Below are 23540 nucleotides of genomic sequence, written 5' to 3'. Positions count from 1 at the left end.
AATGAACATTTAATAAATTATTATTATGTTGAATCCATGCTTAGCCACCTTAAAACGTAAACAGCCCTTCTTGCACTATACATATGCAAGCAACAGTCATGCTCAAATAAATTTATATATATATATATATATTGGTTTCTGGCTAGTCAGCAAAGATCCTTGTTCTGGGGGACAGAGAAACATTATTTTGAAAAGATAAAGCTGCATTATTTATTGCAAAAATCTTTTCAGATAAGAATGTTACTTATTACAATTTGTGTTAATGTCCCTTTAAAAGTAACATTCTTATCTATCAATCATTCTATTGATTACACGCCAACTTTTAGTTCTGCAAAGCTATACGTAGTCATCAACCCATACAAACCCCAGGGAATAGTGCTAATCTTCCAGCATTCAGATAGAACAGCCATTTTAAACAACTTTCCAATTTACTTCCATTAAAAAAAAAAAAGTGTACAGTCTTTTTATATTTAAATTTTTGGAGTCACCAGCTCCTACTGATCATGTGCAAGAATTCACAGAAAAAGCGTATATGCATTTGTGATTGGCTGATGGCTGTCACATGGTAAAGGGGGAGTGGAACTAGACATGACTTTTTAAATTGTCAAACAAAAATCTACTATTCATTTGAAGTTCAGACTAAGTGCTATTGCATTGGGCTTGTTATCTTGCATTTGTTGATTATGCAATTCTACCATGTTCCCCTATCTGCACACTCTTATCTAGCAGCAATAATGTGCTAGTATAATAATAAATGTACTAGAATAAAAATAATAGTTATGCTAGCACATTTTTATTATGCCAGCTTATTATACTAGCATATTATTAGTATTATACTAGCATATTATTAGTATTATTATACTAGCATATTATTAGTATTATTATACTAGCATAATATTATTATACTAGCATAATAACAAAATGTGCTAGTAGAATAATAATAGTGCTGATATAGTAAAAAAAAAGTGCCAGCATAAAAATGTGCTAGTGTTATAATAATAGTAATAAATAAGGTGTTAGTATAATAATGTGCTTTAGAATTACATTTATAATGCCAAACATTACTCTAAAATTCACCCAAACGTATGCTTGGTCAATAATGTAAATGTTCCTGTTAAAAGGACCACTAAACACAATATAATAATGAATAAATGCATAATAAATTAGACACCCCCTTCATTTAAATTTCACAAGTAGTAAGATTTTTTTTTCTGACAAATTTCAGGTAGTTTTCTTTCCCACTGCATCATGTGACATCCATCAGCCAATCACAAAAATTATATGTATATTCTGTGAATCTTGCACATGCTCGGTAGGAATTGGTGCTTCAGAAAGAGTGCATATAAAAAGATTATGCATATTTAGATAAGGGATGTGAATTGCAAAGTTTAATAAAATTTTCCTCTCTCTGAATTTTGACTTTAGTGTTCCTTTACGTGACATGATGTGTTGTAATGCTAAATATCTGTTCTCACCAATGTAACCTGGGACAGTTTAAATTATAACCTTCCTGGCATTTTTGCTTGAGAGTTTGTGCCTTTGTTTTTTTTTGAACGTTTAAATGGATAAAATATGTAAATTTATTTATATACAAAAATACTGTATGTTAGACACAGCAAAACAGTTAACATTCTGATATACAAGCAATAGATTTCAAAATTTTGGTTTTCTTTAATCGCAAATGAAACAATCCGAGAAATTTTAAGAGAGGGTCTTGTAGCAAACAGAATTCACAATCACTTACAAAGACAAACATATAATTTTATGGAATTATATTTACATTGTGATACATTAAATTGAAGACCACACAGGATAGTTTAGATTTAATATTCTTATAAATATGGAATTTTGTGCGTGTAACAGTGATCCGTAAAACCCAAGATCTATGGTGGAACAGAAATAATGCAGCCACTTGCCGTAAATGCCTAAAGATATTCTCCATTTTAATTGAGAAGAAAAAAAAAAAAAAAAAAAAAAAATTACAAATCATTAAGGGAGAACAAAAGGGTAAATTGAGACGCAAAACATACATAAAAAAGTTATATCATGACACGTGGCAGTATCAATATTGGATTAAAACACATTTACATAAGTGTAGGTACGTAGGCCATTTCAAAAAGAAAAAAAAAAAGTGATCTGCCATTTTGTATCCATGAACAAATATTACAAGATAAATATGATGGCAACAATATTCTGTGTCTCCTGAGGCTCGGAGTGTATAGAGTCTTACAGTTTTAGCCCTATATGCACAGCAATTTGTTGTAAACAAACACAGCTTTGGTTTTTCAGAAGTGAAACCTTGATAGGCAAATAGATTTAGCCCTCCAAGATTGTCCATAGACCAATATTTCATAAGCCTCAGTAAGCCATCTGAGTTAAACTCATGCCTTCCATATTGGCCAGCATACTGTAGATCTTTATTAAAAGCGTCAGAAAAAGCAAAGGAGTCTTGTTGATTAGTATTCAATACGGCTCCAGTAAAACATACTTCCTAATAGCACCCAGAACTGAAATGGAAACAGAAAAAAAAATATAAGCAAATAAAAAACAGAAAAATTAGATTATATCACCACCAACATGGTATATTGAATAGCACCCTCTTTGTGAGGGCTTGAAAAGAAAATTTGGACTAGACATATGCATACTTTTCAGGAGGAAACAAATGCCGTTGCCAAACATGGTGGCTGCCAGAAACATGTGGCTGTTTTCTGAGCCGGTTTGCTTCTTGTGAAAATGCAACACACTAAGATATTTGCAAATCCAGATATTCGTGTGTTGCACTTTCACAATACGAAATCTAGCTCCGAAAATAGCCGAATGCTGCTGGCGGCTGCCATGTTGTGCATTCAGAATTTTCAGGAGGAAATTAATGCAAATATTTAATCTGGACACTTTATCATAGGAAGGTGTAGGAGGCAATTAAAAAAAATAAAATAGAATTTCAGTAATTAATCTGAAGGAGCAACATGTATGGATATTTTTTCCCTGAAATATATTTAAAAAAATGAATCTAGTATAGCAGTACTGTGCGTCTCATTCTAATGATCATTGGCTAAACATGACTATCTGTACCCAACAGCCAAGGATCATTACCAGGAAGTACCCATCAGCCAATAGAAGTTAGCAGAAAGTACATGACTGATACTGTTTAATATTTGTTTAAAATAATTAAAACAGTTTTAACTCAATTTCAAATCATAGATTATTTCAGTGTTTAAATGCTGATTTTTTTTTATATGGACAAGGTTTCATTACAGTGTCCCTTTAAGTGAACTATTAAAAATAAATAAATAGTACAGCTTTTAAAAATCGTTTTCTAGAATTACAAAAAAAAAAAAAAAAAATTGCATGAAATATACTTACTGTCCAACAGAGAATGGCAAAACCAAACCACGCAACTCCCCATGCATGGCGCATCAGCGGGCCAGAAATTTGGTCATAACAGCCCTGTTATAGATTTAAAAGGTAAAAACATTGTAACACACGGCCCTGTAAATAGTTATCTGCTAACAACCTTCCATATATAAAACAGAATAGAACATGAAAGTCAACATTTAAAATGTCACGTTTCAGATAGAGAATGTAGTTTTTCGTAAGTAGTCTCAGGAGCACTAAGTCATTACTGGGAGCAAGCTGGTGATTGGAGGTTACAAACACATGCCTCTTGTCGTTGGCTCACTAAACGAGAGTACTGCTTCTCTGGGGTTGACTATACCCCAGTCATTAAATGTATGGTCATTAAATAGACAAGTGTCATGTGTATGGTCATTAAATAGACAAGTGTCATGTTCTTCTTCTGTGGCTCCAACCAAACACAAGAGCAGCATGTGCCCAGCATGGACATACATTTTTTTTTCTCCCCACAACAACAGGTTAACCTTAAAATACAACAATCTAATCACTCACGAGAAAGTCTCCCTTTGGGACAGTAAAGTAAAAATTAAAAAACTGCTCAGAGCATGAGAATTTTAACCATCTTTTCATTTTACCTCTATTATCTAATTTGCTTAATTCTCTTGATAACATTTGTTGAAGAGTAGGCTGAAGAGCTACTGTGAGCTAATGCCAAGAGGCAAATATGTGCAGCTAGTCAATAGCTAGCTCCCAGTAGTACAATGCTGCTCCTGAGCCCATGTAAAGTTGTTCTATCTGAATCATGAACATTTTCTACCTCCCACTTATAAACCAGCTATCATTTGAATGCGGTGTAAACTCCAGGCTTGAAGAAGCTTTTTGCCCCTATTTGCAGGCACAGAGGTAAGTTATAAGTCCCATGAATAAAGGTGCAGGCAGAGGTAAGTTATAAGTCCCCTGAATAAAGGTGCAGGCACAGAGGTAAGTTATAAGTCCCCTGAATAAAGGTGCAGATCACAGAGGTAAGTTATAAGTCCCCTGAATAAAGGTGCAGGCACAGAGGTAAGTTATAAGTCCCATGAATAAAGGTGCAGATCACAGAGCTAAGTTATAAGTCCCATGAATAAAGGTGCAGATCACAGAGCTAAGTTATAAGTCCCATGAATAAAGGTGCAGATCACAGAGCTAAGTTATAAATCCCCTGAATAAAGGTGCAGGCACAGAGGTAAGTTATACGTCAGATGAATAAAGGTGCAGGCAGAGGTAAGTTATAAGTCCCCTGAATAAAGGTGCAGATCACAGAGGTAAGTTATACGTCCCATGAATAAAGGTGCAGGCACAGAGGTAAGTTATAAGTCCCATGAATAAAGGTGCAGATCACAGAGGTAAGTTATACGTCACATGAATAAAGGTGCAGGCACAGAGGTAAGTTATAAGTCTCATGAATAAAGGTGCAGATCACAGAGCTAAGTTATAAGTCCCATGAATAAAGGTGCAGGCACAGAGGTAAGTTATAAGTCCCATGAATAAAGGTGCAGATCACAGAGGTAAGTTATACGTCACATGAATAAAGGTGCAGGCACAGAGGTAAGTTATACTTCACATGAATAAAGGTGCAGGCACAGAGGTAAGTTATAAGTCACATGAATAAAGGTGCAGGCACAGAGGTAAGTTATACGTCACATGAATAAAGGTGCAGATCACAGAGGTAAGTTATACGTCACATGAATAAAGGTGCAGGCACAGAAAAAGGCTTTGAAGATAACTGTCTAGTCATTTTAAACCATTTCACTTGCCGAGGATTTAGCAGTTCATGCTCTTAAACTAAATGTAAAAGTATGTGCTACAATCCACTTATTCCAAGGCACTTCTATATTCAATTATTTAGTTTACTTTACAAAAAGTACTTACTGTAGTGTACAGATAACCTTCAACTCCAAGGTTACATCCTTCCACGTTAATGGGGATCCCCAAATCATTCATTGCACAGCACTGTCGCGGCCACGGGAACTCTGAGTCGCTGTTTATGTTCCGGAACGCAGAAGTGTAGTCCTGCCAGTCTCTTGGTCCATTGACTCCACAGCATTTATTCTGCAATAAAGTAGCCATTATAGCAATAAACACAGGTTTTCTGCCCCTTAAGTCCCACCCTAATAGCAACGTATAAATTCAAACTAAAGTCTTACTGTGCACTTTAGAGAATATTTTAAGCTTTACCATACAGCATAAACTCTACAAAAGGGCACAGTCCTTACTCACTACCAAGCATACAGGTGTATACATATTGCATGGGAAAGCTAAATCGTTTACTGAACTCAGTTTACGGTTCACTGCAGCTCAGGAGAGGGAAAGAACAAAGATAATATGTCCTTATAATTATGTAAAAAGTCTATAGGTATCAAGAGTCAAATATTTATGGAAATACATCAAAAGGTGTGTGCAGTTCAATACATTTGTGTCACTGTGTGCAACAGAACACAAAAACTGGGGAAGACTCCAGCTCCCGATGGATTGGCTAAAGCAGTAATATTAACTAGGGTCAGTAATACACAAAATTACATCATGTAATGTTTGCATTAGAATTTCCCTTGGAACAGTAATGTTCCCTGAAACTCTCCTGTAGCTCCAGATGATCTTGGCTTGCTCAAATTTGAGTTGTTTCTCTTCCAAAGTGAGTAAAAATAGTGATATTTTCGTAAATATTGTTATGCGGACATACCTTATCTATATTTCATTCTTTATTGCGCATTTGTAAAAAAATACAAAAAAGTAGTTAGCATGGGGCGTAACTACAGGGATCTCAGAGGTCCACACCTCTAGGTTGGCCATCAGGATCGGAAACCAGCAGTGATGTTGCTGTGAAATACGTCAGGTGTTCCTGTTTGTTTAGTTACCCTTCGCTGTTTGGCACTGCCAATAAACTGAGCATTCTACAAGCTTGTGGCTTCAGCTTCGTTCTTTTGTTGGCTTGTTACACCTGCATCAAGTCTGGTCCCTCTGTGTGCCCCTTTCAAAACAGAGCTTACAATAAGAAAAAGGTTGACTTTTGACTTTACAAATATGGTTGCAGGATTTCCAAGATGGCCGCCACAGTCTTGATGTACAGAAAAAAAACTTGCCTCTCTCTCAGACTAAAGAGGGGGGATGATTCAGTCACAGAGAAGCATCTACTCTATCTCCTATGTGGTGCTTGCTCAGCTTTTGCTAATTGCAAACAGCCAGAAAAGGTGTTATTGAAATGGGGGGCCTGCCACAGCATAGTGATGTTTAGTTTTGTCCCTGTACAAGGAGTACTGTATACACTGCATTCAGAAAAGCAATATACGCATATTTTATCCAGTTTCCCCATAATCTGAATTTATTGATGTTATGCAAATTTGTTTTGTTATTTTGCTCTAGACAATTATATACACCTCTCCTCCAATCTTAAACAGTCTAAATAAAACCTACTTTGTAGGATGCCAGAGGAGAGGAGAGAAAGAGGAGAGGAGAGGAGAGAAAGAGGAGAGGAGAGGAGAGAAAGAGGAGAGGAGAGGAGAGAAAGAGGAGAGGAGAGAAAGAGGAGAGGAGAGAAAGAGGAGAGGAGAGAAAGAGGAGAGGAGAGAAAGAGGAGAGGAGAGAAAGAGGAGAGGAGAGAAAGAGGAGAGGAGAGAAAGAGGAGAGGAGAGAAAGAGGAGAGGAGAGAAAGAGGAGAGGAGAGAAAGAGGAGAGGAGAGAAAGAGGAGAGGAGAGAAAGAGGAGAGAAAGAGGAGAGGAGAGAAAGAGGAGAGGAGAGAAAGAGGAGAGGAGAGAAAGAGGAGAGGGGAGAAAGAGGAGAAAGAGAAAATAAAAATTGTCAAAAACCATTTCTTACTAGAATCATAAGCCTGTTCCATGTCTTAGTGACTCCGTCTATTTTCCAGGAATTGTCATTGTTGAATGGGTTATTATTCTGGTAAAACTGCAACATTTGTTTCAGGAACAACTCTGGAATGAACTGGAAACAAGAAGAAATTAGAATATTATTTGTAAAGCGCTGTAATTCCATTGCAGTGGGGAACTTGATCCCCTTTGTTCAGAAATAGCAGACATATGGCTTTGCCATTGCTTTTTGGTAATTAGAATTCCGCTAATTGCAGCTGCACACTACACTTAATGTATTCCCAGCAGTAAAGGGGTTAGTCAGATAGCTTGTAAAATTAATTTTAGCTTTAGTGTAGAGATTACCCTCCCAGCCAGGCATTTTTTTTTCCTGCAGTGTAGGATCCCCCCCTTACCCTCATACATACATTTACTTATTTCCCCCTTTAGTGTAGTGGTCCCCTCTCTAGCGATAGTTTGTTAGGAACCGCACACCTTTTTCCTGTAGCATAGCTCCCTATCCCTTTCTTTTTTGTAGTGTAGGGCCATACCACTCTCTCCCCTCCACTGCTGAACCGCCCACCTGCCTCCCGGGTTCCCCCCACACTTCCTGCTGGCACAAGCAGATGATCATTACAGACGGTAACACACACACACACACTGCCACCGTCTGTCTAAAGATGATAGAAGCTTTATTCTCAACATACACTTATGACACAGAAGAAAAAAAAAGAAAAAAACTCACACCAACCTCACAAGAAAACAGTGATCTAGGTTACGAAAATATCTAAAAAGATCTAGATGTATATTTATTACCATCTCTGTGCCATAAAGGGTACATTGCCTAGTCTAACAACACTCTGTATAACTAGAGATGTCTGGACGGTACTTACAAAATCTCTGTGTGTGATAGCAGTGATTGCTGAAGCGGTTTCAAAGCAGTAAACGATAAACATCAGAATCAAGTACTAAAAATACAAACAATAAAATTAGTTTGAAAAGGATAAAAATCAAGCAACACCAGATGGTAAATTGTATTTTCTTTAAGAAATATTTCTTCCAGAAAGTGCTCATTAAACCAAAACTTCCCAAATAATTGTGCAGCTACCAGATTAGAATATTTTTTAATTAAAGATTGAAAAATAAAAAACAGTATTTTAAACAGGGTAGTTTATACATTTAAAACCCCTTACTATGAACCAAATGTACCTAGACACATTTCTGATTTACATTTTCTTCACTCCTTTCTCATAGCACAATACCTTATAAAATATTAATTTAATACTTTAATATTTATCACCCAAAGCTTCAAATTCTCCATGTATCTTGAAAAAACCCCAGCAATATTTAAAGGTTTGATTGTAACATTCAGTTTTAAAATGCTAACGTTTCAGATTTGCCAGACATTTAGAATATTGAAAGTATCAGGAGTCAAACATTGAATACCTGTTGCTCAGTGCCAATACACTTCATCTATCAATAGTATAGTGGTATTGTGAGTAGTAACGGCCCATACCTTCTATAAAAACACAACAAAAAACCCCAGTAGCATTTAAATAGCAGAAGAGGGCGATATACTGAAAGGTAAATTCCTGGGTAGGAAACAAACTAGATTGACTTTTTCTTCAATACAGCCACAGAAGAACTAAAGGCAGCACAATATATTTACATATGTACATACACAATAGCCTCTAGACTTACTGCCATAAGCATCCTCCGGTTCGATTTCATGATGCCAACAATCCCCAACAAAGCCAATAAAAAGAGGCAAAAACCAGCGAATATGCCAATCCATGCAGCCCCAAATATGTCATCGTTATCTGTTGCTTCCAGCAGTGGGTACAGGCCATTCTGATCAGAAACAAAGAAAATGCACTCTGCTGTCAGAGCGATCCCACATAGCTGTGAATGAGAGGACAGAATTAATAATCCTGCACGGCTACTAATAAAACAGTAAACGGGCATCAGCCCCAAAACACATGGTAGTTGTGAGATTACTGGTTAGTTACTGTGTAAAAGGGCAATGGGATAACTCATTAAGCTGTACTCATGGGTAAACCTGACATTACCCAAGCAGCTGTGGGTAAAGCCCGAAGTAACATGATACATCTTCTCCGAGTGCATTGAGTCACTGCATCAAACATATATACTATGCAGTGTAATTCACACATCTTCACTATCTTTTTTGCCTCGGGGGGGGGGGGGGGGCAAAGCCCCAATGTAAACCTCATTCTCCAAGGTTCACTTGGGGTGGATGCCAGAGGATCGGCGGGGCACCTTCCTTGAATCCACAAGGCGGAGGCAAAACAACAACAAAAACTATAGCCGCTTGGTTAATGTCACGATTACCCCTAACATATATACATACATATTTTGTTTTCTTTAGCTACTTTGACATTTCAGTTTATTTTATTAAAATTAAGAAATAAAAGAGTACAAAAGGCCTGTTAGACACACACACAAAACAAACAAAAAAAACCACACAAATGAAATAAAATGGAGCTCACACTAATATGAAACTACTTACTGCAATAACCACATTGCCAAAGATAAGCAGACCTTGGAAACATCGAATACTTGAATCTTCCTTCATATTTACAGCACTTCAAAGCCTAAAGCATAAATTGAGACGGAAAGGAAAAAAAAAAAAAAAAAAAAAAAAAAAAAAAAAAAAAAAAAAAAAGGGGAGGAGGACATAGGTTAAAAATATTTTTAGTAGGTAACAAATAGCTTTCACAAACTCAGGGCTCTAAAGAATGATAAGAAAGCGATTTATGAATTAAAATATAAAATTTGAAAGTGTATACACTGAAATAAGTAACAAACATCTTAATTCTGCATAATCAAAATCTGTTTATTACATATCTAAAAAAAATAAAAACCCAACTTACAAATAAGAACATTCCATAGGCAGTCTAAAAAGTTTAAAAGTGAGGAACACTTGCTGAAGAGAAATAAATTGAGTACCCATGAATAAGTGAAGTTATGCGCTATAGGTGACATTTTTAAATGGCGTTTTATTTTTATTGATATGAGAGCGAGAGCGAGACTATTCCAAGCTAAAGAATGAAAAATAGCAAAGCTAGTTATAAAACATTTAATTTTTATTTAGGTTTTTTTTGACTGCACAATATTAATATATATATTTAATAAGGTTATATAAATTAAATTATTTTAAAAAAAAGGAACAGTAAATTCAACTTTCTTGATTGAGATAGAACATGCAATTTTAAACAACTTTCCAATTAAATTATCAAATTTCCTTTGTTTTTTGGTATTCTTTGTTAAAGATTAAACCTAGGTAGGCCGATTGGATCTAAGGAGCGTGCACATTTCTTCAGCAGCACTGTTTGTAACTAGGTATAACATTGCTATAAACACTGCTGCCAGATGGCTTATGACACATGCACGCTCCTGATCTCACCAAAGATTACTCTAACAAAATGATACCAAGAAAAATAATAATGGAAGTAAATTTTAAAGTTGTTTAAAATTGCATGCTCTATCCAATCAAATTAATGTTTGTACTTTACAAATTCCAAATAGTTATTCACTCCCATGAATTAAACTTAGACAATCAAAACCCAATATAGTAAAATCACAGAATAAACATTTGATGAGCCGATGAAAGGTTTTGACTTGGGCACTTTCAGAAGAAGAAGAGTTAGTAAATATTAAATGGTGATTTATTAAAAAAAAAAAAAAAAAAAAAAATGTAAAAAAGGGTAGGCTTTATAAAAAGGACGATTACATTATATAGGAACATATGCCCCTTTGACTTGGGAACCAGGTAAAATCACGAATGGTTGCATCTGGAAAAAGACCATTGAAACAAATATTTTAAATTGACGTGTTATGCTCAGTTTTATTCTTGACTATTAACCTGCTAACCCCATCGAACAGATCTATGACAGTGCTACCTGCTGGAGTCTCTATAGTAAAGACCAAAAGCATTTTGTTTAAATATTTTTTAATATGTCACTTTTTTGCATAATTGTCGGGCTTGAGGGAGTGACCACACAGCAGTTATGAAGGTCTATAAAAGTCCAATTTTAAATGCACATTTGCAAACCTCACATACATGTGGCACCCCTAGCATACACATGTAAGTTCTACGTGAAAATATCTGATCCACTCACATACATTTCAAGTTTGAATTTTTTTATCCTCAAAATGTCATTTACTATTCAAGACTCATTTTTTGCAAATGAACTTATTCCAAAAATATAATAAATACTTATATACAAATATTGATTCTCAAACTTAGTTTTAATTCTTTAGGAATCAATATTTTAATGTAATAATCCAATATTAACATTCAGTATCTGTATATGAACATTCATTTTGAATTGTAGAACAATCATCAATGGGAACATTTGTTCTGCCAAACAGATATACACATCTTAAAACCCCACTGGCATTAAGTAAAATACCATGCCAACTCTCACAGGGGACAACCTTATTCAGTGCTTTGAGAAAGGAGACGGAGATCCCAGTGAGTTGTGAGCTGCCCCCACAGAAAGTAAAGAAAAAACTCTAGAATGCAGAATCTCACAGGGGAGAGTGAGGGAAACATGGAACACACCATGCACAGTTAACTTTAAAAGGGACACTGAACCCAATTTTTTTCTTTCATGATTCAGATAGAAAGTGGCTTAAAATTGCATGCTCTAATTTATTCCCATTATCAATGTTTCTTTGTTCTCTTGCTATCTTTATTTGAAAAAGCAGGCTAAGGTTTTTTTTTTTTATTCAGAACTCTGGACAGCACTTTTGTATTGGTAGATGAATTTATCCACCAATCAGCAAGAACAACCCAGGTTGTTCACCAAAAATGGGCAGGCATCTAAACTTACATTCTTGAATTTCAAATAAAGATACCAAGAGAATGAAGAAAATTTGATAATAGGAGTAAATTAGAATGTCATGCTCTATCTGAATCACAAAAGAAAAAAAAATTGGGTTCAGTGTCCCTTTAATAAAATTGCTGAGTTTTCAATTTTTTTTTTTAACACGTGTTCTCTTCAAGTTTTTCATACACCTCTTTTTCTATCAATATAATAAAGTATTTTGAGAAAAACTCGCCAGTATACAAATGATGAGGTATCAGTGATATCTGCAGGGATAAAATGCTTAGAGAATAGGGGAGACCTGAAAGAGAACTTCAGACACGCCCCATTTCAGCCCACCTATTAAGACTTCAAGGTTAAGTTTTTTTTGTTTCATGATTCCATGCACAAATAAACAAACAGAGAATGTATTAGCAGATAATATTAAACTTTGCTTTTTAGACAAAATGATAGATAGAAAATGTTTTCTTGTGTGTATGTTTTAAGGACTTTCCCCCCATCCCAGTTTGGTAAATGCCAGAATACATATTGTACTGCATGCCTCTAACATAGTATGTACGTCATATAGATTACTTCCTTGTGGGTCATTGCAATAGCTTCTATTTAGTGTAGAAAGGTCATTTAATGTCCTATTTTTGCCTCACATAATTTTTTTTAAAATCTGAGGTGCTGGCAACTTATTCTTTACATTTAGGCTTTAGAAAGTATTAACGTTTTCTTATGATTATTATTTATTTATTTATTTTAAACTGGCATTTTTTTTCTTTCCATGCTTGTGTGAAATTATGTCCTGCCTCTGGGGCACGTGCAAACTAGGTCTCAAATTTGTACTGAAAAAGGGAAACAGACGCTCAAGGTTTTGAATAAAGCATTTATATCAGAGTACAAGGGTAGGCAGGCAGAGGAGTGAGAATACAGTCAGTGGGACACATACAGCAGATTTCACAAGTGCTGTGTCTGAAACTTCCATCTAAGATACTGCCCAAAACTCTCCTGACACCCTCTAAGCAATTCTATTAAACTACAGTGTCTAAAGTTATGCTAAGTATATTATTTTGTAGCAAATGTGTTAGTAAAATAAGTTTCTTATAACCAGAAAATGATTCTCACACTAGTGCCTCTTTTTGGAATGAGACACCCCCCTCCTTTCTAGATAGAAACACAGCTTAAGAACATAACAGAAGAGTAGCATATAATTTAACATTCCTTAAAAAAATAAATAAAAAAAAAATATATATATATATATATATATATATATATATATATATATATATATATATATATATATATATATATATATATTTTATTATTTTTTTCAGTACAAATTTGAGACCTATTTTGCACGTGCCCCAGTGGCAGGACATAATTTCACACAAGCATGGAAAGAAAAAAAATGGCAGTTTAAAAAAAATAAAAATCAGAAAACGTTAATATATTCTAAAGCCTAAGTTTATAAATGTAGAGAATAAGTTGCCAGCACCTCGAATTTTGTCAAGCAGAGTTTTAAAATAAATTATGTGAGGCAAAATAGGACATTGCAATAGCTTCTATTTAGTGTAGAAAGGTAATTTTAATGACCCACAAGGAAGTAATCTATATGACGTACAATGTTAGAGGCATGCAGTAAAATATGTATTCTGGCATTTACCAAACTGGGATGGGGGGAAAAAAAAAAAAAAAAAAAAAAAAAAGTCCTTATATATATATATATATATATATATATATATATATATATATATATATATATATATATATACACATATATACATACACACATACACCTCAGTTTACGCCGGGGTTAGGTTCCAGAAGGAATAGTTGTAAATCAAAACCGTTGTAAATTGAAACCCAGTTTATAATGTAAGCCAATGGGAAGTGAGGGAGTTAGGTTCCAGGCCCCTCTCAAACTTGGCATAAGTAACACCTAATACATTATTTTTAAAGCTTTGAAATGAAGACTTTAAATGCTAAACAGCATTATAAACCTAATAAAATAATCACACAACACAGACTTTACTTGCATTTTTCTGCAAACAGTTCTTTCTATGCATTCCAATCTGGACTGATTTATAGACAGGAAGATCTTGTTCCTTTGCAAGCTGCTCGATAGCTCAGGTCTGGTTAAACTGATTAATTTCAGCTTGCTTGGCTTGCATATATTTGCTGCAGCACAAGCTGACAGCTCCACCTACTGGCTATTTTAATCAATGCACTGCTTCTCAATACTTTTCAATAGCAGTCACATGATAAACAGGGGATAAACATTCTGAACCCCAAGGAGGGGGGGGAGTATATTATATCTTTCACACACACACACACACTGGGGTGGGAAAGTATCATTATAGTTTACTAGTCATGGGATAAACGTTATTAGCCCCAAGAGGGAAAAAAAACAAAAACACACAAGTTGCTAACCCACTCAAAGTTAAAGATAAAACAATGGGTATAGACGTTTGTTTCCAAAAGTTTATATATTCCAATGAAATGTAAAGAGCTGTTAATTTGATGAACAGGTATTGTAATGGCCTTCCTACAAGCAGTATGTAGTATATACAGCAACACAGAACATTATACATATAGGATAGAGAAACCAGAAAGGTGGGTATAGGTCATATTGGTAAACAGCAATACCAAAGAGTTAGTTTAATGCAGTAACAGCATAAAACTATTGAATTCATAGTTGCATATGGTTTTAGCAGCAGAAAGAGATTTATTTTTTTCCTGGGCGATTCCATAGATCTTTAACCAGATCTCATTCATGATACCATGTACAAATCTGAAGACACAGCAGATGATTTTACGGCACCAGCATACTATCCATAAGATGGTTCAGAAGACAGAATGGAAGAGGTAAAAACCATCTTTCAAGTAACTAAAAGATTTTATGAAAATGGGGGGGGGGGGGGGGTTTCAAAATTAGAACAAGGTTCATGATCTCAGATTACAATGTAATAAACTCAAGTTGTGTTCTCTATAGAGAGAGGGGTTGTTGATGCACAAAAACGTCCTATAGAGAGGACAAGCACAAATTCTGTAAGTGAAGTCAATAGTATCAGATATACACAAGGATTTGACTTAAAGGGCCATTATACACTCATTTTTTCTTTGCATAAATGTTTTGTAGATCTATTTTTTAAAAATGTATAATTTTGCTTATTTTTAAATAACATTGCTCTGATTTTCAGACTCCTAACCAAGCCCCAAAGTTTTATTTGAATACCGTCAGCTACCTTCTCCAGCTTGCTCCTGTTTGTGTAAAGGGTCTTTTCATATGCAGAAGAAGGGGGAGGGGGATTGTCTTATTTCCCACTTGCAGTGGGCTTTGCAACTACTTTTTCAACAGTGCTAAACTGACAGCTTCTAAGTAAGTTTTTAAACCATTTTATACTGAATTTTTATATCAGTATCTGTGCATCTTATTCTTTATAGTAGTGTCTATTACATGCAGTTATATGGAAATGAGTGTATACTGTCCCTTTAAAGGGACACAAAAGGGAAATAAAATCATATTATAGCAGAAAGGTTACAACAAAGGGAGGGGGGGTTAAACAAATGACACAGAATAATCTAAATAAGAAAACACTTCATACAGCAATCTGGGCAGATTTGATTGGCCTTCCAGTTCTAAATTGATGTTTCTATGTAGACAAATGTTTATAAAGTTTCTGATACTCCGGCACCCAGATAAATAAAAGGGTAACTTGTTTAAAGGGATATAAAAACAAGATGTTTCTTCAGTGATTCAGATACAATGTTAAACAACTATGACATTTTCATTGTTTCCTTGGTATTTTGGTGAAAAGCAGGAAGGCAAGCTCAGGGGTGTGCACGTGTTTGCAGTAATATATGGCGGACGTTTTGCCAGAATGTTATACATTAGCTAGAGCACTAGAGGGCAGCACTATTTCCAGCCATATAGTGCACGCAACCTATCTAGATATCTCTCCAACAGAACAAACACATGAACTAAATTTGATAAAAGAAGCAAATTGAAAACTTTTTGAAATTGTTTGCTCTGTCTCAATCTTGAAAGGGTTTCATATCCCTTTAAAAATAAAATATTGCCCATAAAGACTAATGCTAAAGAACTAATTGCTATAGTAACCACAGAAATGTGTTGTCACAGCACAGGGAGAGACAGCAGCCAGGCTACAATCATTTCTATAGCTCAGCAGAAGACCCCAGACCTGCCGAGTCACATTCCTGTTTTACATTCCACCGTCACAGCTCAGTTCCGCTTGAGCCAAAACCTTTCAAATTTTTCTTAAACAAAAACATTGGTGGTGTAACACAAAAATTAAAGATCTATGTAAAGATGCCGAAAAAACAAAAACAAAAAAACCTTAAACATGCGTAGGCTGGGGAGTAAGGGGAAAGATGATGCTAAAATTAAAAAAAAATAAAAAAATCTTCAAGTATGCTAAACAAACATTCTGATGCAAAAACGTGTAAAGCACATAAGGCACTTTACCTTTGTGTTTAAAAGGGACACTAAACCCAATTTTTTTTCCTTTCACGATTCAGACAGAGCATGCAATTTTAAGCAACTTTTTAATTTACTCGTATTATTATTTTTTTCTTTGTTCTCTTGCTATCTTTATATAAAAACCAGGAATGTAGAGCTTAAGAGTCGGCCCATTTTTTGTTCAAAACCTGGGTTATGCTTGCTTATTGGTTTGCTAAATGTTGCTACCAGTAAGCAAGCCCTATCCAAGGAAACGAGTGCTGCCAGAAGATGTTGGCACTCTTTAACTAACTAATAATACAGCCAGCTCCCAGTAGTGCACTGCTATCGTTATCAGGTGTCCAGTATTTAAATGGAAAGTCAAGTAAAATATTTTTAAAATACTGGTCACTTAATTTTAAAAGGGACATTAAACACTTTGAGATAGTAATATAAAATGATAAATTGTAATTATATATATATATATATATATATAACAACTCTGCAATATAATTTCATTATTTATTTTGTCCTCTTTGCCTGTAATTCCATTCTGAAATTGTTAGCTTTTCAGTTCCTGTTAGAAATGGAAGTGCAGAACACTGTTAAATCCAGCACAACCATTGGCTGCACACTCTAGTGACCTATTTATAACTGATCCTAATTGGCCACAGCAGGGAAGGTAACACAAGTTACAACATGGCAGCTCCCAGTGTTTTATAGACACTAAAACTTTACACTTATTTTATCACTTTTTAAACAACTAATGAAACTTTAAAAAATACATCTACATGTTAGTCATGGACTAATCTTTTCTTTGAATGCATCATAATATCTAACATGTATTTAGTGTTTAATGTCCCTTTAAAGGCCTTCTATTCCACTGTGCATTACAAATACAGCCCAAAAAAAAAAAAAAAAAAGGTGACATTGCTCTGTGTTACTGGTAGTGAGGAGGGTAACAATCCCTGTCTTCTGGGTTATAGTCAGTTTTTGGGGTTTTAAAACATCGCTGTGTGAGACTTGGGGCAATTTTACCTTGTTGGTACTACTGGAAGTCAAAACGTGGCTCAAATTACGTGTGTGTGTTGCTGTCAGTCAAAAGGGCTACAATGATTTATTTGCAACCAAGGGTATTAAACCACTGCTCAATTATGAAGAATATGCATAGTGTGGTCAAGGGTGTGGTCTGAGGTAGCGCTTTAGGGAGGGGCCACTGTATAACCGCATCCACTACTTGTACCCCTTCACCTACAGCTGGAAACCCTATGCCCCCTTGATGACTCCAACAGTGTTTAACCCCTTGCAGGAGATAGACAATAACACAAAGCACTTTCATGTCTCTTTAAGATTCCATTCCAGAAGGAAACAATAACTGGTTGTGCTGCTGCCAAAATGTATTTCTAAGATGTATCTCACAGAAGATGTGATAACCCAAGTATAGCAAACTATCATTAAACTGCAGGTGCACAACTATAGCTGAACATTTTGGATGTCTAGCACAATGAGATTGCGATGATGCACGTGCAGCTTGTAACAATGTTATGTACAGTCTGCAATTTATAGACGTGAAGAAATATCCTGTAAAATTTAGGTACAGTTTATTTTATTGTAATTAAAATGTTTAATCTCTATGAAGAAGTCTAGGAAGAGTTTGCTAGTTACAGTCTGCTGGGAAGAAACGCTGTCACTCTCTGAGCCAATGATATAGCTATTTGTGCTCACATGACAAACAGGAGACCTGATCTTTTTGCTGTTTAACTTCCACAAAAGACCGCTTATGTTCTTAGCTTTCAAGTTCCATGTTCACAATGGGCATTCATTTTTTTTATTATTGTAACTATTTAAAAAGCCAATTTTCTCCAAGAAGGTTTTTTTTTTGTTTTTTTTAAAGTGATTTACAAATTTAAATTAATTCTTAGAATCTGCACAAGCAATATTGCATTTATATATTCAAAACATGACAATTATTATGTCTTTTTAACTATTATATTAGCAAACCCATGATTCCCAGCTAAATTGTATAGCATTTTATATAATCAGCATACAGACATTTGCATGCTCATAGTCAGTAAACCATTAGCAGCCTTGTATACGTGTTAGGCAACTTGCTTTAAAGGATACTAAACCCACATTTTTTTATTCAGATGATATATTTTTAAACAACGTTCCAATTAACTTCTGTTATCAATTTTTGTTTTATTCTCTTTGTATCTTTTATTGAAGCATCAGCAATACACTCCTGGGAAGGCATTGAGAATAGGCATACAAGTTCACCAATCACCATCTAGCTCCAAGCTTCTGAACCTATCTAGATATGCTTTTCAACAAAGAATACCAAGTTAATTAGATAACAAAAGTGAATTGGAAAGCTGTTTAAAAAATATGGTATGCTCAATCTGAATCATGAAATAAATTTTGGGCTTTATGTCCCTTTAAGAAGACTGAACAAAAAATTAAAGTACACAGAATTCTACATATGAATCCAACGACTGATAGGATAACAATTTAACATTTGTGAAAAATCATTGATGTTCTTTGAAATTTGGGTGCACCCTAGTTATTAGGTGTTGGGGGGTGAGTTTGTTTCCTATTTCTTCACATTAAAAACAACATACAGCAAAAACTATTAAAGACATTTGGCATGCAGATAGATTTTATTGTCAAGCAGGTGCATTTTGTGTTCTGTAAAAAGAAAACAAGCAGTGGTTGTTGAGATATAAATGATCTAAAATTAATTTATTTTGAAAGTTCCCAATTCAATTTGGAAAACTCTTAAAATTAAAATCTCCACTAAGTTAAAAATAATATTAAATTCTTTGGTAGGGGTGTCATTTTTTTTCTCTCAACGAAAACAGAACGCCGCTCCTGGCTCTACTGAGCGAGCCCATTTTCTTCTCCTAAGCGCATCTGGGCACGCTGTCCAATCTCAGCCGGCCCGATCACGCTATTAGACTCATGTAGCTTGCCCCAGAACAGAGCGAGCAACATTGAGTTTAATAGCGCGATCAGGCACGCTGTGACTAGACAGCGTGCCCGCGATGCGCTTAGAAGAAAAAAACAGACCCGCTCAGTAGAGCCAGGAGCGGCGTTCTGTTTTCGTTGCAAAATATCTATATAACCCTTTGGTTTAGAAACATGGCGGTAAGCTAATGTTATATAATGCTGCACTATGTGCAGAATTGTATAACATTTGCTAGGTTTAGTGCCCCTTCAAAAAGTGATATAAATAGTGTGGACTTACATGGACATAAAACCACATTTATTTCACAATTCAGATAGAGAATATAATTTTAAACAAATTTACCAATTTATTTCTATTCTCAAATTTTGCATCATTATCTTGATATCCTTTGTTGAAAGACTACTGGGAGCTAGCTGAACACAGCTGAGCAAATGGTAGGAGGTAGAAGTGCATTGCTACTTTCCAGCCTACCTAGGAATGTGTTTTAACAAAGGATACAAAAAATAAAAATAATTGGAAAGTTTAGTTTCCATGTTCCTTTAAATAAATAAAAGTCACTTGCCACACCCAGAGTATCCCAAGTTAGGAAAAAGGGTATAAAAACAATTTGAGGTGTCTAACTTTTACAGTTTTTCACCCCACCTGCAGGGCTGATGAACAAACATTAGAAATGATTTTAAAATAAAATGCAACAAACTTCAATCAACAAAATGTTCACCAGATAAATAGCTCATAACTACAAATACACTGAGAACCAGATGCGTTTACATTAGATTCGTATGGGGGACAATAATGATACAGAAGGTTGTGCCTGGGGTGAGGTAGAAGAGCGATGTCGTTAATAAGGTGAATATGATGAAGTACTGAAGGGTTATTCTGGGTTTGAAATGGAACTCTCATATGAATGTTTATTCTAGAACATTTCTTTGAGGATTATTATTCCCCTCCCTGCAGACAGTTTGGAGTATCTCTGGTAAAACACTGACCCTGCAACATTCTACAAAGCTATTTCTTAGATCAGAGCACAAACCCATTCGCACCTGTCCCTATTTGACTACAGCATATGAGAATAGGAACATTCTACCAGACTTTGAATGGATGCATCAATATGATAGTGCTAAATAATTACAATTACATTTTCTTTTAAATCCATCATATATATCAGCAATTTGATTTTTACTGATGATATAAAGCAATGATTCGTAAGAAAGTAATCTATAAAGTATTAGGATTACAGCCCATGAAAGCCAAAGTGCCAGCAAATTGCCATAGATTCCCCAATCCTGGTCATAGTGGAGATGTGTCCTGTCACTTTATAAATAATTATCTATATAACAGATATCAGGTAGTTAAACAAACGTATACCCATCACATATAAAATCATTTGTCAGTGAAGTTATAATCTGCACTCACAGCTAAAAAAACATTACTGTATTAAAAGGGGGAAATTCACCTAAAATCAGTTCTTCATTTTCTCCCTAAATCACAGGATGCTACTTTAATATTTGTAGAGAATATTATTGGTTTAGCAGGAAGAAGAAAAAACAAAAGGGGGGGGGGGGAGAGAAGTGGGTTAAAAAAAAAGAAGTAGATTTTTGTGGGGGGTAAAACCAGTAATACAGGCACTCCCACTGCAATATAGAAAGAGAGGCATTTATTCGGAATGCATTCAGCTTAAATGAGAAAAAGCCCCAGAAGTGAATACTGATTTATGCAAACAACACCCTGTAATCAGATGGAAATGAGGTCTGAATAGATTACTAATTCAACTTCTATTAAAAGTGACAATTTACTAACAAAGTAATCCCCATCAATATTTAAATTTTTTTTTTTTTTTTGTGCTAATTTTGCCAACATTTATTTTACTTTTCTTGTGATTCCACCCCCCCCCCCTTCATCATGCAAGATAGGATATCTTGTCCCTGTAACATGCTACACATTGATTGATCAGTGCAGGAGCACATTTATTCCTGCTCTAACTGACCACAGCAAGATATAACTTTGGAAAACATTTCTTTTAGTATGCAGGGCTGGTGTGTGTGTGTGTGTATATATATATATATATATAAATATAACAACAACAACAAAAAACAACAACTTATGTTCCCTTAATTGTATGCATCCACAAAGCAAAACTCTTTTTGGCATTTGGAGCCATTATTGCATAAGTAAGGGACTGATTTATATACAGATACACATTGAATGCAAACTCCAAAATCTTAAGTAGCCAGAGCTAAAACTATAGTCATGAAAGTTAAATACATAAGGGTTATTTAATATCCATTACACAGAAGTTTAAATGGATTTTTAGTTTTGGAAACTTGCTGATAATCACCTTGATGCATTTGCATACCACAAACAAATTGCTATATTGCTGCTACAGTTTATATAAACTCATTAGCTCATCTGACAATAACATTGCCAGCAGCCCAGTCTATATAATGTAATGCTGCTGCCTGTATGACACACAATGTACAGATAACTCACCAATCACTCCTGCAGCAGCAGCCTACCTTCCAGCTGAGAGATGAAGAGCACCTGTTGTAATATTGACTCTGTGCTACACTTTAAACATCCCAGAGCCCAAGGCAAAGCTGCTGTGCTATTGGAGGAAATACACCACATGACCATCAGACCTGGCTGAACCAGTTCCTGCTTTTGGGTGTAAGTGCATTTTTGTTGCAGGAATGTTACTTTAAGCAACATAAGATGCAGGTTGCTGTGTAGATATTTTATTCTGACTCACTAAATGTTTATGATTTGGGTCAGAAATGGGAACAGAACCATTTTATGTTTAATGATTCATTAATATGATCCATTCTCTATTGTCTACTAAAGCCCTAAATATTTACTCCCTGAGGCATGTTGGCTAAGGTGCCCTAATTTAACTGTAGCAAGTGATACAACTTCTATAATAATTAATTAGGTACTAAATAAGTAATAATTAAAATAATTTTACATAGGAAAACAAATTGCAAGTATGTCAAGGTATAAACCACCTATTCTTTTAAACATTTTTTTCTGGATTATCTGTGCAACAGTCAGAACTTTTTAACTAGATTTTTTTTTCACTTGTTGGGTCAGTAAACAATGTAAATATGAGAGTTGTATATTTTGTTGAAGAATAACCATAGGTAGGCTCAGGAGCGTGTATTGTTACAGTTACCGCTGCTATAGAATGCATGTGCACACTCCTGAGCTCCTATGAGCCTACTTAGGTTTACTCTTCAACAAAGGATGCCAAGAGAATGAATCACATGTGTTATAAGATTTTTTTTTTTTTTTTTTATTGCAATCTCTTTCTAAAGCATGAAAGTTACATTTTGACTTCATTGTCCTTTTACTGATTTAGGGAATATGTAGAGGGCAGTTTGGATTAGTCCAGGCGAACAACCCTTGAAAGCTAATAAATGCCAATAGGATCAAACAAAGTGTTTACATAATGTTTTTGAATGTTCTTGCACCCTCTTTAGACTTCTAACTAACCTTGTCAGACAGTTCCTCCTCCTCCTCCCACCTACCCCCACTTCCCCCTCCCCCCTCCTCAAATGCCGGGTTATCATTAATTGCATTGTTACTTGTTATTAGATGAATATAGGTATACTACCCCTTGTAGATTTGGTTTAGGTTTAGTTAAATATCTACTGTACAGAGAGAGGTTTTATTTACCTATTGCAATTTGAGAACACATTGACTTACATTCAATACTTACCTGATTTTTCTTTACCCTAACCTCTTTCTCCTCCCTTCTCTTCTTTATTTTTTTTATTTTTTCTCTCTTCCCCCTTGGCACCAAGATGTATCCTAAGGCTAGTAAATTCCAAGATCACACTATCCAGATAACTACAATAAATGCAATAATAACCCTGGTAAACGCTCTATAGCATTCCGAGACTTGAACAAATTAAATAGCCACATCCTGATGCTTCAGGAAACCCATTTTCAGAAAGGAAAAGAACCCAAATGGCATAACACACAGTATCCTATAGCTTATTTTGCCTCCGGGTCTCACAAACAGGCCGGAGTTGGAATACTTTTCCACAAAACACTACCGATACAAATACTCCACATTGAAAGGGATCCTGAA

General features: G+C 35.2%; 1 protein-coding gene across 1 annotated transcript; it reads right to left on the bottom strand.

Moving 5' to 3' along the window:
• Nucleotides 1-1647: 1647 nt before the first annotated feature.
• UPK1B (uroplakin 1B) lies at nt 1648-22011 on the bottom strand. Its single transcript, XM_053705845.1, has 8 exons — nt 21941-22011; nt 9722-9806; nt 8896-9096; nt 8088-8162; nt 7208-7330; nt 5266-5445; nt 3364-3447; nt 1648-2507 (listed from the first exon to the last, which is right to left on the bottom strand). The coding sequence occupies exons 2-8, from the start codon at nt 9785-9787 to the stop codon at nt 2457-2459; spliced, it is 780 nt and encodes a 259-aa protein (XP_053561820.1). The 5' UTR covers nt 9788-9806; nt 21941-22011; the 3' UTR covers nt 1648-2456.
• Between the last annotated feature and the right edge of the window lie 1529 nt (nt 22012-23540).

The sequence above is a fragment of the Bombina bombina genome, chromosome 3, assembly GCF_027579735.1.
Source record: "Bombina bombina isolate aBomBom1 chromosome 3, aBomBom1.pri, whole genome shotgun sequence".
Taxonomy (NCBI): Eukaryota; Metazoa; Chordata; class Amphibia; order Anura; family Bombinatoridae; genus Bombina; species Bombina bombina.
Note: the sequence above shows the minus strand (reverse complement) of the source record. Positions and strands in the feature narration are given on the sequence as shown.

What these genes read in the sequence shown, in the direction of transcription:
- UPK1B (XM_053705845.1), bottom strand. Translation starts at nt 9,787, where the DNA reads ATGAAGGAAGATTCAAGTATTCGATGTTTCCAAGGTCTGCTTATCTTT. An exon ending in ACCGGAGGATGCTTATGGCA is followed by an intron (nt 8,163 to 8,895) that starts GTAAGTCTAGAG and finishes TTGTATTTTTAG; the next exon opens with TACTTGATTCTGATGTTTAT. An exon ending in GGAACAGGCTTATGATTCTA is followed by an intron (nt 5,446 to 7,207) that starts GTAAGAAATGGT and finishes ACTTTATTGCAG; the next exon opens with AATAAATGCTGTGGAGTCAA.